The 19,535-nt window shown below is 40.8% G+C and overlaps 1 protein-coding gene across 2 annotated transcripts in view; it reads left to right on the top strand.

Moving 5' to 3' along the window:
- The window catches only part of ZDHHC15 (zinc finger DHHC-type palmitoyltransferase 15), a 173,531-nt gene that overhangs the window by 72,933 nt on the left and 81,063 nt on the right, over positions 1-19,535 (top strand). For both annotated transcript variants that reach the window (XM_055338668.1, XM_055338669.1), the window contains exon 3: positions 1,203-1,297. In XM_055338668.1, the coding sequence (XP_055194643.1) occupies positions 1,203-1,297 (95 nt within the window). The remainder of the gene's footprint in view (positions 1-1,202; positions 1,298-19,535) is intronic.

The raw sequence follows: 19,535 nt of genomic DNA, 5'->3' as shown, positions 1-19,535 counted from the left end.
GGACTTGCACCATAAAATTAGGAACATTGGACCAAGAGAGTACAGGTTTTTCAATTCAGCCATATATGTATAAAGTGCTCAGCCCTATTAACTTGTCCTTGAGTTATCATTCCCTTGGGTCTTTCTGATGGACTGAGATAATAACACCTCGCCATACAAGGACTTACAATGAAATAGTGAAATGACCATCAGTCTTATAATGGCCTCTGTAGAATAGTGAAACTTTTGATATCAAAAGTGCTATAAAAAGAGTATAAAAAGATAAGCTATGGACCAACTTCTACAACTATTGCAATGATACAACTCACAATTCGAAAGTATATAATCTGAAGATACTGTCATGTTTTATTAGTTTAACAAAGTTGAAAGTATCTGGTCTGTACATAATGACCTTAACCATGTTGATGCTGCAAGTGAAAGTTCATTGTCATCTTTATACTAAGTTTATTGGTATTTTTAATGTAAAATTAGGACTGCAGATTATTCCTCCACCAGTCTTAGTCCAGGAATGAAGCTCTAACCAGATGCAGTTATGCAGTCATGTGGAACCTTGCTTTCTAGTGCTGGAAAAGATGTCTCTCATTACTGGCTTCAATAAATATGAGTCCAGACTGCTCACAAAAAATAAATATGTAGTCTTTGAGGCTACTGAAAAGATCTTGCAGTTTATAGACAGTAATACTGTGTTTAAGACCAGATTACATTAGATAATAGGTGTATCACTTTGGATAGTCAACTTCTCCTGATGGTTAACCAACTTTCCCTATCCTATTACCTATCTCACAAAGTTATTGAAACAATAAAAATATATAATATCATGAAATCACGTTGTAAACTCTATAGTGTTGTGCAAATATTATCATTATCATCTTTTAGCAACTAAAATGGCAGAGATAATAAGTGGCTATGGGAGCTTCCCTCACATTGTTTTAAAAAAACATTTCCCCTTTATTTTTATAATCACATGGCAACTTTAAAAACATGCAACTTCCAGAAGGTCTCACTGAAAATTTAGCACTGTAACTTTTTCTATCACTGCATGGGAAAAAAGGTAAGAATTAACATTTTATAATAATACTAGAAAATACTTGGTAATAGGAAAACAAAACCAAAATTTGTTGTTTAGTGTTATGTCTTTCTGAACCCCTAGATATAAACAAAAATGATAGTATAAACAATGAATTTTTTCTCTTAAATTTCAGTTATCTACCTCATATTCTACCATGCCATCTTTGTGTTCTTTACCTGGACCTACTGGAAGTCCATATTTACACTCCCACAACAGCCAAATCAGAAGGTAAGAATACTGGTTGCTTCCTAAAGGCTAAAAAACAGGAAGGCAGAAATGCAAAAAAGCAAATAACTTTCATTTACAGGAGAGATTAGGGTAATCTTTAAGAAGGACTCTTAATGATAAAGGTAAATTAAGGGTAGGATACTCTATTGCAAATTCACTGGCCATACATACTTGAAGACTAAGAAACCACTATTTTAATTAGTGATATAATTATTTTTAAAAAATTTTACTTCAATTCAATTTAGTTAACAGATACTGTATTATTATTTTCAGGAGTACAATTTAGTGATTCATCACCCAGTAGCACATATCACCCAGTGCTCATCCCATCAAGTTCCCTTCTTAATACCAAGTACCCAGTTTATACCATCTCCCCACCCACCTCCCCCCCCAGCAACCCTCAGTTTGTTTCCTATAGTTAAGAGTCTCTTATGGTTTCTCTCCTTCTCTATTTTTATCTTCTTTTAATTTCTTCTCCCTTCCCCTCTGTTCAGCAGTTTTGTTTCTTGAATTCCACATATGAGTGAAATCATATTGTATGTGTCTTTTTCTGACTGATTTTGTTTAGCATAGTACCCTCTAGTTCCATCCACATCATTGCAAATGGTAAGATTTCATTCTTTTTGTAGGCTGAGTAATAGTCATATATATACCACATCGTCTTTATCCATTCATCTGTCAGTGGATATCTGGGCTTTTTCCATATTTTGACTACTGAAGACACTGCTGCTATAAACACTGGGGTGCATGTACCTCTTCAAATCAGTGCTTTTGTATGCTGTGGATAAATATCTAGCAGTATAATTGCTGGATTGTAGGATAGTTCTATTTTTAACTTTCTTTCTTTTTTTTTTTTTTGTTTTGTTTTGTTTGTTCCTCTTTTTCTAGTTTCTTTAGATGGAAAGTTGGTCCCTTGAGATTTTTCTTGCTTCTTGGTCTTTCCAGATTTTTTTTCTTGTTGACTTTTGGTTTCATAGCGTTATTGTCAGAAAAGATGAGCAGTGTAACTTTGATCTTTTTGAATTTGTTGATACTTGTTTTGTGGCCTAATATGTAATCTGTTCCGGAGAATGTTCAATGTGCACTTGGAAAGAATGTGTATTTTGCTGTTTGGTTTTTTTTTTTTTTTTTTTTTGCTGTTTTAGGATGGATTGCTCTGAACATATATCTGTTGAATCTCTCTGGTCTAGTGTGTCATTCAAAGACACTGTTTTCTTGTTGATTTTCTGTTTGGATGATCTGTGATCAATATCAGTGGGGTGTGAAAATCCCCTACAATTACTATCTATTACTTCCTTTATGTTTATTATTGGCTACTTTAAGTATTGAATGCTCCCTTGTTGGGTGTATAAATATTTACAATTGTTATATCTTATTGGATTCTCCCCTTGATTATTATATAATATTCTTCTTTGTCTCTTGTTACAGTCCTTATTTTAAAGTCTTTTTTTCTGATATAAGTATTGCTATCCTGGCTTTCTTTTCACATCCATTTGCCTGATAAATGCTTATCCATCCCCTCAATTTGTATCTGCATGTGTCTTTAAGTCTGAGATGAGTCTCTTATAGGCAGCATATAGATAGGTCTTTTTTTTAGATAGGTCTTTTTTTTATTTTAATTTATGATAGTCACAGAGACAGAGAGGCAGAGACACAGGCAGAGGGAGAAGCAGGCTCCATGCATCGGGAGCCCGATGTGGGATTCGATCCCGGGTCTCCAGGATCGCGCCCTGTGCCAAATGCAGGCGCCAAACCGCTGCGCCACCCAGGGATCCCCTAGATAGGTCTTTTTTAATCCATTTTGTCACCCTATGTCTTTTGATTGGATCATTTAGTCCATTTACATTCAAAGTAATTATTGATAGGTATGTATTTATTATAACCATTCTGTTACTTGTTTTATCATTTTTGTAGTTTTTTTCTGTATCCCTTTCTTACCTTGCTCTTTTCTCTTATGATTAGTTGGCTTTCTTTAGTGATAAACCTTGATTCCTTTCTCTCTATCTTTTGCATATCTATTACTGTTTTTTTAATTTTTGGTTACTATTTGGATTATATATAAGATCTTCTGTATATGGTGGTCTATACTAATTTGATGGTTGGTTAAATTTGAACCCATTCTTGACTTCTCTCCTCCTCACTTTTTAAGTATATGGTGTCACACTTTACATTCTTTTATTTTGGGAGTCCCTTTACTGATTTTTACACATATACTTACTTTTACTACTTTTGTGCTTCCTACTTTCCTTACTCTTGCTTGTGGTCTTTCCTTTCCACTCAAAGACTCACCTTTAAAATTTCTTGCAGGACTGATTTAGTCTTTATGAATTCTTTGAACTTTTGTTTGAGCAAACACTATCTCTTTATATTATGAATGATAGCCTTGCTGAATAGAGTATTCTTGGCTGCAAAATTTTCCCATTCAGCACTTGAATGTATCATGCCGCTCTCTTCTTGCCTGCAGGTTTCTGTTGAAAAATCAGCTGATAGCCTTATGAAGGTTCCCTTTTATGTAACTGTCTTCTGTTCTCTTGTAGCTTTTAAAATTCTGTTTCTCACTACTTTTTTTGCCATCTTATCTTGATGTGAACCTCCTTGGGTTGATTTTATTGTGGGATCTCTCTACCTCCTGAATCTGGATTTCTGTTTTCTTCCTCAAATTCAGGAAATTTTAGGCTATTACTGCCTCAAATAAATTTTCTTGAGTTGATCTTGATGTGAACCTCCTTGGGTTGATTTTATTGTGGGATCTCTCTACCTCCTGAATCTGGATTTCTGTTTTCTTCCTCAAATTCAGGAAATTTTAGGCTATTACTGCCTCAAATAAATTTTCTTCCCCTTTTCTCTCTTCTTCTGGGATCCATATGGGATCAAATGTTATTATACTTTATAGCACCACTGAGCTCCTTAAGTCTATTCTTGTTTTGCACATTTTTTCCTCTCGCCTACTTCAGCTTGATTACTTTATATTACTCTCTCCTCCAGATCACTGACTCATTCTTCTGCCTCATCCAGTCTACTATATATTCCATCTAATATATTTTAAATTTCATGTATTGTATTCTTCATCTCTGGTTCTTTTATGTGTGCTCTGTATCTTTCATAAGGGTCTCACTGATGTCTTCCACTCTTCTCAAGCCCAATGAGTATAATCATTTCTTTAAACTATCAGGCAAAAAAAAACTATCAGGCAAATTACTTATCTGTGTTTCACTTTGGTCTCTTACTGTAATTCTGTTATTTTTTTTGGGACATACTCCTCTGTATCCTCATTTGCCTTACTCTCTGTATCTGTTTCTCTGTGTTAGGAAAGACAGATCTGTCCCCTGCACTTGAAAGTAATAGCCTTAAGGAGAAGAGTCCTATAGTGCCCTACTGTGCACTATCCCCTGTTCAGAACCTGGCACTTCAGGGATGTCTCCTATGTGTAATTCACACACTCTGCCACTGTGACTAAGCTACCTTTTCCCCTCAGTCCTGTCATCCCTATTGGTTCTTTGCCTTTTGTCAGTAGCTCTTTCTCCCTGTGGTGCAGGGCAATATGAGGATGCCTTGAGCTTAAGTTAAGTCAGAACAGGCATTTGCCAGAGATGCAATAGCATGTAACTTCTGGGTGCTTTCCCCATGTTGTCCCTGAGAAGCCTTCACTGGTGGGCAAAGCCTGAAGTCAGACCAATAGTCTGCTTCTAGCCATCTGCTGAGACCTTAGTCCAAGTGGTGTTTGTGGTTATCTTTCCCTCTCTCCTAAGGCACACACTTTGGTGTGCTGCTAGCCATTATAGGAGCTGCTTGCACACTACCAGACCTGTGGCATCATCCTGTATGGGCTTTGGCCAAAAGCATATTGAAGAGTGCACATCTACTGGAGCACCATGGGGGAAGGAGGTATTGGTTGGTGTCACTGTGTTGACAGCAAACTTTGTGTGCCTGTGGTCCTCTGTGGGAGGGGCCCTGCAGTGACAGACTGAGATGGGGTATCTGGAGCAGTGAACTGGCAGAAGCAATGCATGGAGGATTTAAGTGGCACTGCTAGCAATTTACATAGCAAGTCCAACTCTAGTGCTGGGGAAAGAAATGGCATCTAGCTCCTTTGTTTCTGGAGTTGTTTGTTAGTTCTGTCCCTCCAGGACATGCTCTGAGATTAATAAATAACTCCCTCCCATATGTCCCAGGCACCTTTCAAACTGCTGCTTCTATACTGTATCTTCTCAGGCTGTTTATTGCGCTGTTTATTTAAGGGTAGGTACTCAGTTTCTTCTTGTCCACCAGCTCTTCCAGAGCTGAACCTGCTGATTTTTAAAAATTTCAGGTTTTAAGTCCTGAAGTTATAAGAGTTCATGAAATTTGGCCCCTCTGGTTTTTAAAGGCAAATGATATGCGGGTTTTGTATTCTCTGTGCAAACTTCCTAGTGTGGGGTTTGTTTCACTCCCCTTTTCATGCTTAAGCCTTCCTTCTCTCCCGCAGACAGTCTCAGGAGCCCCTTTAGTTCCTGACTGTGTCTCCACCCTTCCTACCCTATTTGACATGGCCTCTTCTCTGCATTTAGTTGTGGAGTTTATTCTGCCAGTCTTCAGGTCATTTTCCAGGTTATTACACTGATGTGAGTGTTATCTAGTTTATCTGCGGGAAGAAGTGAGCCTAGGGTCCTCCCACTCTGCCATCTTCCCTGAAAGCCCCTTTATCATCTATTTTTTATGCTATCTATAAGCAACTCCCTTTATAACCAAAGGTAAATAGACTGAAAGTGAAAGGATGGAAAAAGTTATTCCAAGCAAGTAGTAATTTTAAAAGACCAAGGGTAGGTATACAATATCACATGAAAAAGGGCTTTAAGCCAAAAAATATTACAAGATACAAAGAAAAAAAGACCATATTAGTGATGTCAGAAATATGGCAAAGTAGAAAAGACAGCCTTTTTCTTACCACAAAAACAAACAGACAGACAGTATGTTTGAATGAAAACAACACTGGTAGAGCTCAAGAGTCTAATTAAGAACATGCAACCACACAATAAAATAAAAAAAGGAGAATAATCTCACAGAAGGATTACTGGGGAAAGCAGCATGGCTGGGACATCTGGAAAAGACTAAGAACAAAGAAAATGGGCAAAGGTTATCAGTATCAGCCATGTGGCAGGTAACAATAAAGTTCCCAGTGTCCTGCTCAATGGAGGAACCTTGCAGTTTTTACCTCTGAGGACCTCAACACTCCCAAGGCAGCCACAAATTCCCACTTCTTTTATAGCAGAGCACTCCATAATGTTTGTTGTGTGGGACCGACCCCAGCAGCCTGCTCTGCAGATGATACTGGCAGCTTTTGCAACTGAAGTAACCAACAGCTATCACCACCACAGATTCCCTATAGAGTGAGACACTGCTGAGAACTTCATATGAAACAACCACTGTTGTGCCACACCATACCAGGTCTGCCATCCCCCTCCCTGCCAAACCTGTGCTTGCCCTAGATCCTAGAGCCATGGCCACTTCATGTGCACCTGCACAACAGACCCCAGCTTCACAACCACTGAATGCACACTCATGCTCCAGACCCTGACTCAATGGCCATTCTTCATGCACCAGCACCTCCAAAACCAGAGCCACCAACACTGCAGGGTATCCCATATCCTAGACTCTGAGACACTATCATTTCATACACACCTGTACTCTGGACCCTGGTTCCATGGCCACTCCTCAAGTACTCACAGGAATTGCAGCACTGCTGCAGCGGGTACACCAGCCCTCTAGAACTCAGGTCCACAGCTGCTCCACAAGTGCTGAAACTTAGGACACCCAAGCTACTGCCATAGCAGGCTCATCCATGCATCTCACAAGCCACTCCCTGGACCCTTGCTTTGTAACTGCTCTGTGAGTTCTTTCACAAAGGGTGATGGGGTCATTTCAACAGCAGGAGTACCTGTGCCTCAGATCTCAGAGCCTCTGTAGCTTTGTGCAAGCCTGTGCTCTGCTCCCCAGCTCCATGGCTGTTCTGCAAGGACCTTACCTCACACACCATTACCAACACTACAGTAGGGGTTCTTGTACCCCAAGCACTAATACTACCACTACCCCAGACCCCAGAGCAACCCTAGGGGCTTCATGCATGCCTCCACCCCAGATTCTGGCTCCATTGCTACTCCATGGGCACCCATGCATAAAACATCATTGACATAGCCATTGTAAGTGTGCTCACAGGCTGAATCCAGGGACTGGAAAGATCCTCTCAGCCATGACTTCCACCATGGGAGGAAAAGAGACCAGGAGGCCCCAAGCGCCTTCACCACTGAAGACCCCAACAGCCCTCACTGCCACTGCAGACACCTGTGGGCTTGACCACCAAACACCCCTTTAATGTATTCTGATTCTGATGACAGGTAACAGAGGTGCACAGGGACCATGCTACTGCATCTACTCTGGAGCTAGAACTGCCTCATCCCACCCATCAAGCACCCTTGCACCAATCTACAGGTGATGGTCTTTCTTCACTGAAACCAGTCCATATAGTCTGGAAAAGATGACAGCTCCATCAAATATGCACATAAAAGCTCAAGGAAAAATGACACCATTCAAGGAACAATATTCCAATAACTACCTGCAAAGAAATAGATACCTATTAAAAAAACTACCTCAAAATAATTGTTTTAAGGAAGCTCAGTAAACAGTAAGAGAACACAGATAAATAGCTTAACAAAATCAAGAGTACAATATATAAACAAAACAAGAAGTTAAACAAAAATAAACCATAAAAAAGAACCAAATAAAAAAAAAAGAACCAAATAGAAATTCTGGAGCTAAAGAACACAAGGAAATGAAAAACAATAGAGACAATATTGACAGCATTCTTAATCAAGCAGAAGAAAGAATCTACAAACACAAAGACAGGTCCTTTGAAATTACCCAGTTAAGGGAACTGAAAGAAAAACAAATGAAATAGTAAAGACAGCTCATGGAACCTGTAAGACACTATCAGGCATAAGAATATATGCATTATGGGAATAAAAGAAGGAGAAGAAAGGGGAAGAAAGCTTATTTAAAAAAATAATGGTTGAAAACTTCCCAAATTTGATGAGACATATGGACATTCAGATATATGAAGGCCAAAAGTCCCCAAATAGGTTAAACCAAAAGAAGAATTCACCAAGACACATTATTTTTTTAGAGAGGAGACAGAGCATGCACAAGTTAGGGAGAGAGGGGTAGAGGGAGAGAGAGAATCATAAGTAGGATCCATGCCCAGCACAGAGCCCAACATGGGGTTCATCTCACAACCCTGAGTTCATGACCTAAGCTGAAATCAAGACTTGGATGCTTAACTGACTAAGCCACCCAGGTGCCCCCACCAAGACACGTTATAATCAAACTTTAAAAAATCAAAGACAGGGTGCCTAGGTGGCTCAGTTTGTTAAGCATCTGCCTTCACCTTGGGTCATGATCCCAAGGTCCTGAGATTGAGCCCCACATCTTGCTCTCCCTCTGCCTCCTGCTCCCCCTGCTTGTGCTCTCTGCCTATCAAATACATACATATCTTTAAAAATCAAAGACAAAGAATTCTGAAAGCAGCAAGAGAAAATAGGTTAGTTATTTTCATGGGAACCCCTATAAAGCTATCAGTGGATGTCTCAGCAGAAACCTTGTATATCAAGACTTTGTAGGATGATATATTTAAACTCCTGGTAGAAAAAGAAAAAATGATGGACCAAGATTGCTTTACTTAGCAAAGCCATCCTTTAGAAATGAAGGAGAGATACTTTGCCATCGAGCAAAACCTGACAGAGTCCATCACCAGGAGAACTGTCTTACAAAAAAAGTGTTGAAGGGGGCTCCCTGGGTGGCGCAGCGGTTTACCGCCTGCCTTTGGCCCAGGGCGCGATCCTGGAGACCTGGGATCGAATCCCACGTCGGGATTCCGGTGCATGGAGCCTGCTTCTCCCTCTGCCTGTGTCTCTGCCTCTCTCTCTCTCTCTCTGTGACTATCATAAGTAAATAAAAATTTTAAAAAAAAGTGTTGAAGGGAGTTCTTCAAGCTAAAATGGAAATATTCTGATTAGTAATATGGACACATATGAAAGTAAATAAAAATCATGGGTAATGGTTACTATATAACCACTTAAAATACTACAATACTGTAATGGTAGTGAGTAAATCACTTTTAACTCTAATATAAAGGTTAAAAGACAAATCATTAAAATAGCCATAAAAATATAAAATAACCATAGCTAAAATAATTATTAATGAATATACCATGAAAAGGTGTAAATTGTGAAATCAAAACCATAAAATACCGAGGGGAAGAGATAGGGTGACATTTTTGTATGTATCCAAAGTTGCCTTCTGACTAGCTTCAGATAGAATAATACAAATGTGTTTAATGAAAGGTCAATGGTAACCACGAATTAAAAAATGAACTCAAGGGACACCTGGGTGGCTCAGTTGGTTAAGTGTCTTCCTACAGCTCAGGCCATTATCCCAGGGTTTTGGGATTGAGCCTTCACTGGGCTTCCTGCTCAGCAAGGAACCTGTTCTCCCTCTCCCTCTGCTGTTGCCCCTGCTTATGCGTGCACTCTCTTTCTGTGTCAAACAAATAAATAAAATCTTCAAAAATATAAAAATAAATTCAAGCAGATACACAAAAGATAAAGAAATAAAAGCACACCACTACACAAAACATCAAATCACAAAAGAAAATAGCAAGGAGAAAAAGAAACAAAGAAACTACAAAACAGCCAGGAAACAATTAACAAAATGGTATAGTACATCCTTACCTATCAGTCATATAACTGTGAATAGATTAAATTCTCCAACCAACAGGCATCGAGTGGATGAATGGATTTTAAAACAAAACACAACTACATGCTGCATGTAAGACAATCACTTCAGATTTATGGATACACATAGGCTGAAAGCAAAGGAATACTAAAAGATATTCCATGCAAATAAAAATCAAAAGCAATTAAGGGTGCTATACTATAGCAGACAAAAGAGACTTTAAGTCAAAAACTGTAACAGGAGAGGAGGGGCAACGTGGCGGAAGAGTAGGGGCCCCAAATCACCTGTCCCCAACAAATTCCCTAGATAACCTTCAAATCATCCTGAAAATCTACGAATTCGGCCTGAGATTTAAAGAGAGAACAGCTGGAATGCTACAGTGAGAAGAGTTCGCGCTTCTATCAAGGTAGGAAGACGGAAAAAGAAATAAAGAAACAAAAGGCCTCCGAGGGGGAGGGGCCCAGCGAGGAGCCGGGCTGAGGCCGGGGCGAGTGTCCCCAGGACAGGAGAGCCCCGTCCCGGAGAAGCAGGAGCTGCACCAACATTCCCGGGGGGGAAAGGGGCTCGCAGGGAGTTGGAACAGGACCCAGGAGGGCGAGGATGCCCTCGGATTCCCTGGGACACTAACAGACACCTGCGCGCGCAGGAGAATGCGCCGAACTCCCTAAGGGCTGCAGCGCGCACGGCGGGACCCAGAGCAGCTCGGAGGGGCTCGGGCGGCGGCTCCGCGGAGGGGGCTGCGCGGCCCGGAGCGCAAATCCAACAGCGCAGGCCGGGAGCACAGGGCGCCGGGACACAGCCCAGGATCCGGCCTCCCCCTGGGACAGGCAGAGGCCGGGAGGGCCCAGGACAGCAAGGACGATCCTGCCCCGAGCTGAGCAGATCAGCGGCCCCGCCCCGGAGCCTCCAGGCCCTGCAGACGGAGAGCCCCGTAGTTCCTGCGGAGGCTGAATCCAGGCTTCCAGAGTTGCCATAGCCAACTGCGGCTGTTCCTCCTGGGGCCTCACGGGGTAAACAACCCCCGCTGAGCCCTGCAGCAGGCAGGGGCAGAGCAGCTCCCCCAAGTGCTAACACCTGAAAATCAGCACAGCAGGCCCCTCCCCCAGAAGACCAGCTGGACGGACCAGTTCCAGGGGAAGTCAAGGGACTTAAAGTCTACAGATTCAGAAGATACTCACCCGTGTTTTTTTGTTTTTTTCTTTTTTCTTTTCTTTTTGATTTCTGATTGCTTCCCCCCCTTTTTTCACCTTTCTTTCTTTTTCTCTTTTTCTTCTTTTTTCCTTTTTTTTCTTTTTCTTTTTTCTCTTTGTCTTTTCTTCCCTTCTCTCTCTCTCTCTCCTTTTCCCAATACAACTTGTTTTTAGCCACTCTGCACTGAGCAAAATGACTACAAGGAAAACCTCACGTCAAAAGAAAGAATCAGAAACAGCCCTCTCTCCCACAGAGTTACAAAATCTGGATTACAATTCAATGTCAGAAAGCCAATTCAGAAGCACTATTATACAGCTACTGGTGGCTCTAGAAAAAAGCATTAAGGACTCACGAGACTTCATGACAGCAGAATTTAGATTCATTCAGGCAGAAATTAAAAATCAATTGAATGAGATCCAATCCAAACTAGAAGTCCTAACGACGAAGGTTAACGAGGTGGAAGAACGAGTGAGTGACATAGAAGACAAGTTGATGGCAAAGACGGAAACTGAGGAAAAAAGAGACAAACAATTAAAAGACCATGAGGATAGATTAAGGGAAATAAACGACAGCCTGAGGAAGAAAAACCTACGTTTAATTGGGGTTCCCGAGGGCGCCGAAAGGGACAGAGGGCCAGAATATGTATTTGAACAAATCCTAGCTGAAAACTTTCCTAGTCTGGGAAGGGAAACAGGCATTCAGATGCAGGAAATAGAGAGATCCCCCCTAAAATCAATAAAAAACCGTTCAACACCTCGACATCTAATAGTGAAGTTTGCAAATTCCAAAGATGAAGAGAAGATCCTTAAAGCAGCAAGAGACAAGAAGTCCCTGACTTTCATGGGGAGGAATATTAGGGTAACAGCAGACCTCTCCACAGAGACGTGGCAGGCCAGAAAGGGCTGGCAGGATGTATTCAGGGTCCTAAATGAGAAGAACATGCAACCAAGAATACTTTATCCAGCAAGGCTCTCATTCAGAATGGAAGGAGAGATAAAGAGCTTCCAAGACAGGCAGGAACTGAAAGAATATGTGACCTCCAAACCAGGTCTGCAAGAAATTTTAAGGGGGACTCTTAAAACTCCCCTTTAAGAAGAAGTTCAGTGGAACAATCCACAAAAACAAGGACTAAATAGATATCATGATGACACTAAACTCATATCTGTCAATAGTAACTCTGAACGTGAATGGGCTTAATGACCCCATCAAAAGGCGCAGGGTTTCAGACTGGATAAAAAAGCAGGACCCATCTATTTGCTGTCTACAAGAGACTCATATTAGACACAAGGACATCTACGGCCTGAAAATAAAAGGTTGGAGAACAATTTACCATTCAAATGGTCCTCAAAAGAAAGCAGGGGTAGCCATCCTTATATCAGATAAACTAAAACTTACCCCGAAGACTGTAGTGAGAGACGAAGAGGGACACTATATCATACTTAAAGGATCTATGCAGCAAGAGGAATTAACAATCCTCAATATATATGCCCCGAATGTGGGAGCTGCCAAATACTTAAACCAATTAATAGCCAAAGTGAAGAAATACTTAGATAATAATGCACTTATACTTGGTGACTTCAATCTAGCTCTTTCTACCCTCGATAGGTCTTCTAAGCACAACATCTCCAAAGAAATGAGAGCTTTAAAGGATACACTGGACCAGATAGATTTCACAGATATCTACAGAACTTTACATCCAAACTCAACTGAATACACATTCTTCTCAAGTGCACATGGAACTTTCTCCAAAATAGACCACATACTGGGTCACAAATTGGGTCTGAACCTATACCAAAAGATTGGGATCTTCCCCTGCATATTCTCAGATCATAACGCCTTGAAATTAGACCTCAATCACAAGAAGAAGTTTGGAAGGACCTCATACACGTGCAGGTTAAGGACCATCCTGCTAAAAGATAAAAGGGTCAACCAGGAAATTAAGGAAGAATTAAAAAGATTCATGGAAACTAATGAGAATGAAGATACAACTATTCAAAATCTTTGGAATGCAGCAAAAGCAGTCCTGAGGGGGAAATACATCTCAATACAAGCATCCATTCAAAAACTGGAAAGAACTCAAATACAAAAGCTAACCTTACACATAAAGGAGCTAGAGAAGAAGCAGCAAATCGACCCGACGCCCAGCAGAAGAAGAGAGTTAATTAAAATTCGAGCAGAACTCAACGAAATTGAGACCAGAAGAACTGTGGAACAGATCAATAGAACCGGGAGCTGGTTCTTTGAAAGAATTAATAAGATAGATAAACAAGTAGCCAACCTTATTAAAAAGAAGAGAGAGAAGACTCAAATTAATAAAATCATGAATGAGAAAGGAGAGATCACTACCAACACCAAGGAAATACAAACGATTTTAAAAACATATTATGAAAAGCTCTACGCCAATAAATTAGGCAATCTAGAAGAAATGGACGCATTCCTGGAAAGCCACAAACTACCAAAACTGGAGCAGGAAGAAATAGAAAACCTGAACAGGCCAATAACCAGGGAGGAAATTGAAGAAGTCATCAAAAACCTCCCAAGACACAACAGTCCAGGGCCAGATGGCTTCCCAGGGGAATTCTATCAAACGTTTAAAGAAGAAATCATACCTATTCTACTAAAGCTGTTTGGAAAGATAGAAAGAGATGGAGTACTTCCAAATTCATTCTATGAGGCCAGCATCACCTTAATTCCAAAACCAGACAAAGACCCCACCAAAAAGGAGAATTACAGACCAATATCCCTGATGAACATGGATGCAAAAATTCTCAACAAGATACTAGCCAATAGGATCCAACAGTACATTAAGAAAATTATTCACCATGACCAAGTAGGATTTATCCCCGGGACACTAGGCTGGTCCAACACTCATAAAACAATCAATGTGTGATTCATCATATCAGCAAGAGAAAAACCAAGAACCATATGATCCTCTCATTAGATGCAGAGAAAGCATTTGACAAAATACAGCATCCATTCCTGATCAAAACTCTTCAGAGTGTAGGGATACAGGGAACTTTCCTCGACATCTTAAAAGCCATCTACGAAAAGCCCACAGCAAATATCATTCTCAATGGGGACGCACTGGGAGCGTTTCCCCTAAGATCAGGAACAAGACAGGGATGTCCACTCTCACCACTGCTATTCAACATAGTATTGGTAGTCCTAGCCTCAGCAATCAGACAACTAAAAGACATTAAAGGCATTCAAATTGGCAAAGAAGAAGTCAAACTCTCCCTCTTTGCCGATGACATGATACTGTACATAGAAAACCCAAAAGCCTCCACCCCAAGATTGCTAGAACTCATACAGCAATTTGGTAGCGTGGCAGGATACAAAATCAATGCCCAGAAATCAATGGCATTCCTATACACTAACAATGAGACTGAAGAAAGAGAAATTAAGGAGTCAATCCCATTGACAATTGCACCCAAAAGCATAAGATACCTAGGAATAAACCTAACCAAAGAGGTAAAGGATGTATACCCTAAAAACCATAGAACACTTCTGAAAGAAATTGAGGAAGACACAAAGAGATGGAAAAATATTCCATGCTCATGGATTGGCAGAATTAATATTGTGAAAATGTCAATGTTACCCACGGCAATTTACACGTTTAATGCAATCCCTATCAAAATACCATGGACTTTCTTCAGAGAGTTAGAACAAATTATTTTAAGATTTGTGTGGAATCAGAAAAGACCCCGAATAGCCAGGGGAATTTTAAAAAAGAAAACCACATCTGGGGGCATCACAATGCCAGATTTCAGGTTGTACTACAAAGCTGTGGTCATCAAGACAGTGTGGTACTGGCACAAAAACAGATGCATAGATCAATGGAACAGAATAGAGAACCCAGAAGTGGACCCTGAACTTTATGGTCAACTAATATTCGATAAAGGAGGAAAGACTGTCCACTGGAAGAAAGACAGTCTCTTCAATAAATGGTGCTGGGAAAATTGGACATCCACATGCAGAAGAATGAAACTAGACCACTCTCTTACACCATACACAAAGATAAACTCAAAATGGATGAAAGATCTAAATGTGAGACAAGATTCCATCAAAATCCTAGAGGAGAACACAGGCTACCCCCTTTTTGAACTTGGCCACAGTAACTTCTTGCAAGATACATCCACGAAGGCAAAAGAAACAAAGGCAAAAATGAACTATTGGGACTTCATCAAGATAGGAAGCTTTTGCACAGCAAAGGATACAGTCAACAAAACTCAAAGACAACCTACAGAATGGGAGAAGATATTTGCAAATAACATATCAGATAAAGGGCTAGTTTCCAAAATCTATAAAGAACTTATTAAACTCAACAGCAAAGAAACAAACAATCCAATCATGAAATGGGCAAAAGGCATGAAGAGAAATCTCACAGAGGAAGACATAGACATGGCCAACATGCACATGAGAAAATGCTCTGCATCACTTGCCATCAGGGAAATACAAATCAAAACCACAATGAGATACCACCTCACACCAGTGAGAATGGGGAAAATTAACAAGGCAGGAAACCACAAATGTTGGAGAGGATGCGGAGAAAAGGGAACCCTCTTCCACTGTTGTTGGGAATGTGAACTGGTGCAGCCACTCTGGAAAACTGTGTGGAGTTTCCTCAAAGAGTTAAAAATATACCTGCCCTACGACCTAGCAATTGCGCTGTTAGGGATTTACCCCAAAGATTCAGATGCAATGAAACGCCGGGACACCTGCACCCTGATGTTTCTAGCAGCAATGCCCACAATAGCCAAACTGTGGAAGGAGCCTCGGTGTCCATCGAAAGATGAATGGATAAAGAAGATGTGGTTTATGTATACAATGGAATATTACTCAGCCATTAGAAACGACAAATACCCACCATTTGCTTCAACGTTGATGGAACTGGAGGGTATTATGCTGAGTGAAGTAAGTCAATCGGAGAAGGACAAACAGTGTATGTTCTCATTCATTTGGGGAATATGAATAATAGTGAAAGGGAATATAAGGGAAAGGAGAAGTAATGTGTGGGAAATATCAGAAAGGGAGACAGAACATAAAGACTTCTAACTCTGGGAAATGAACTAGGGGTGGTGGAGGGGGAGGAGGGCGGGGGGTGGGGGTGAATGGGTGATGGGCACTGAGGGGGACACTTGACGGGATGAGCACTGGGTGTTATTCTGTATGTTGTTAAATTGAACACCAATAAAAATTAATTTATTAAAAAAAAACTGTGACAGGAGAGAAAGAAGATAATTATATAATGATACAGGGTTAAATTCATCAGAAGGGTATAAAATTGTAAATATATATGTACCCAACACTGGAGCATCTAAACATACAAAGATTGGCATAACCAAGGTGAGAAATTGACAGCAATACAGTAATAGGGGACCTCAGCACCCCATTTTTATCAATGCATAGATCATCCAGACAGAAAATTAATAAGGAAAAAGCAAATTTGTATAACACTATAAACCAAATGGACCAAAAAATATATACAAAACTTTCTACTAGCAACAGAATAATATGTTTTTTCCTCTTCACACACAGAACATTATCTAGACTAGATTATCTACTTGACAAAAAAACAAATACTAAATTTAAGAAAATTGAAATCATATTAAGGATAATTTCTGATCATAACTTCATGAAACTAGAAATCAATAACAGGATGAAAACTGGAAAATTTATATGTATCGGGAGAAGACAGTACATTTCACAACTCATTTTACAAGGATGGCATTATCATGATAACAAAGCCAGTCAAAGCCATTACAAGAAAAGAAAACTACAGGCCAATATCCTTGGTGAACATAGATGTAAAATCCTTAACAAAATACGAGGAAACCAAGTTCAACAGCATATTAAAAAGATCATTCATCATGGCCAAGTGGGATTCATACTCAGGATACAAGGATGGTTTGACATATATAAATCAATAAATGTGATACACCATATTTACAAAATGAAGGATAAAAATCATATGATGGTCTCAATAGATACAGAAAAAGCCTTTGACCAATTTTAACATCATTTCATTATTTAAAAAAAAAAAACTCGGGAAGCTGAGAAGATGGCGGAGGAATAGAGGTCCTCAACTCACCTGGCCCCACCAACTTACCTAGATTACTTTCAAACCATCCTGAAAACCTACAAATTCGACCTGAGATTTAAAGAGAGAACAGCTGGAACACTACAGAGAGAAGGGTTTTCACTTCTAACAAGGTAGGAGGGTGGAAAAAAAATTTTTTTAAAGTCAAGTGGGGCAGCGGCCTCGTGAGGAGCCGGGCTAAAGCCCAGCGGCCAAAGCTTCCGGACAGGAAAGCCTAGTTCCAGAGAAGCAGGAACTTTAAAAAATCCCCACTGGATTCTTCCAGGATGGAAAGGTGCTTAGCAGGGAAATTAAGCCGAATAGCAGGAGGGGCAGTGGAGCCTTCGGTTTCCCAGAGTCACTAATACAGGAAGTGCACCCAAGGGGAGAGAGCGCTACAGACTGTGGGCCAAACTCGGTAAAGGGCTGGAGCGCGCACCCGGCGGGACCTCGGGAGGAGCCCGTCAGTCAGGCTGGGACTCCGGGTGGAGGGGGCTGTGCCCTGCTGCCTTCAGGAGCTGTGCCTCCGAAGCACGATTCCAGCAGCACAGGCCTGGGATTCCAGCACGCCCTGTGGACACAGCCAACGATCTTGCACTCCCCCGGGAAAGGTGGAGGCGGGGAGGGCACAGGACAGCAAGGACTCTCCTGCGCTGGGCGCCCCCAAGCTGTGAAGATCACCACACCTGCAACGTCCTGGGAGCATCTAAGCAGGTGCAGACTGAGAGACTGGTAGTTACTGCCGGGAGCTGACTCCAAAGCTGGAGACCTGGCCACTGCCATTGTTGTTGTTCCCCCTTGTTTCACTGTGTGCCTGGGAGGAGCGGAGACACCAGGGGACAGACACCTCATGGGGTAAACAGCTCCCACTGAGCCCAGCACCAGGCAGGGGGTGGAGCATCTCCCCCAACTGCACACGCATGAGAATCAGCACAGCAGGCCCCTCCCCCAGAAGACCAGCTGGAAGAACAGGGGAAGAGCAAGTTCTTGACCAAGCAGCACTAGAAAGCTCCAGAGGAAGTCGAGAGATTTACAATATATACAACCAGAGGGTACCCCTCCTATTTTTTTCCTTTTCTTCTTTTTTCCAGTAAAACTCATTTTTATATCGCACTGTAAATTTCCAACTTTTTTTTCCCTTTTCCTACCTTAACTACGATATTTTACCACCTCTTCATTTTTAAGATTCTTCCTTTGTGACTTTCATATTTCTACAATTACAGGTCCTAGATATATTTTCCACTTCTAGATTCCCTTCACCATACTCAATGTAATTTTGGGAGATATACAAGATATGGGTTTTTTGTTTTCTCTGCCTCATTTTGTTATACAATGGTGGAAGTTAATACCTTCTAAAACATAACCGCATGCACCCAGAACCAACTGGTATATGGTGCTCGTTCATTCTGTGAAATTCATCATTCCCATTCTGCTCCACTCTTTTACCTAGGTTTTGGTGGTCAATGTTGGGGCCTTCTATAAGTATTTCTGGTTTATATAAACTCAGGACAGAGCATCTTCTAACATCTTCTAACGTACAGAACTTAATATACTCAGAAACAAGGGGATCACCCTCTAGAACCCCTCAGGTAAACTACATTCTCCCTCCACTACAACTTCCTCACCACCACCGTCTCCCAGCTCCCCCTTTTTCTTTTCTTTTCCCTTTTTCTTTCTCTTCTTTTTTGGGATTCTTGGCCTTTTATTTTATAACACCTTGTTTTAAAATATGTTTTTCACTTTAGAGATCCTTTTGTTTTATAACATTCTTTGTTTTCAATTTCTGGTCTCTGACCTCATCAGAATCATCTAGGGTGAAATTTACTTAGGCCATGATTGATGTTCTTGACTCAGTCTGCTTATACAGCCAATCTGCACTGAGCAAAATGACTAGAAAGAAGAACTATCCACAAAAGAAAGAATCAGAAACCATACTCTCTCCCACAGAGTTACAGAATTTGGATTACAACTCGATGTCAGAAACCCAAATCAGAAGCACAATTATAAAGCTACTTGTAGCTCTGGAAAAAATCATAAAGGATTCAAAAGACTTCATGACTGCAGAATTTAGATCTAATCAGGCCAAACTTAAAAATCAATTAAATAAGATGCAATCCAAACTGGAGGTCCTAACAACGAGGGTTAATGAGGTAGGAGAACCAGTGAGTGACACAGAAGACAAGTTGATGGCAAGGAAGGAAGCTG

The sequence above is a fragment of the Nyctereutes procyonoides genome, unplaced genomic scaffold (assembly GCF_905146905.1).
Source record: "Nyctereutes procyonoides isolate TBG_1078 unplaced genomic scaffold, NYPRO_anot_genome, whole genome shotgun sequence".
NCBI lineage: Eukaryota > Metazoa > Chordata > Mammalia > Carnivora > Canidae > Nyctereutes > Nyctereutes procyonoides.
This window is presented reverse-complemented; position numbering and strand designations above follow the sequence as displayed.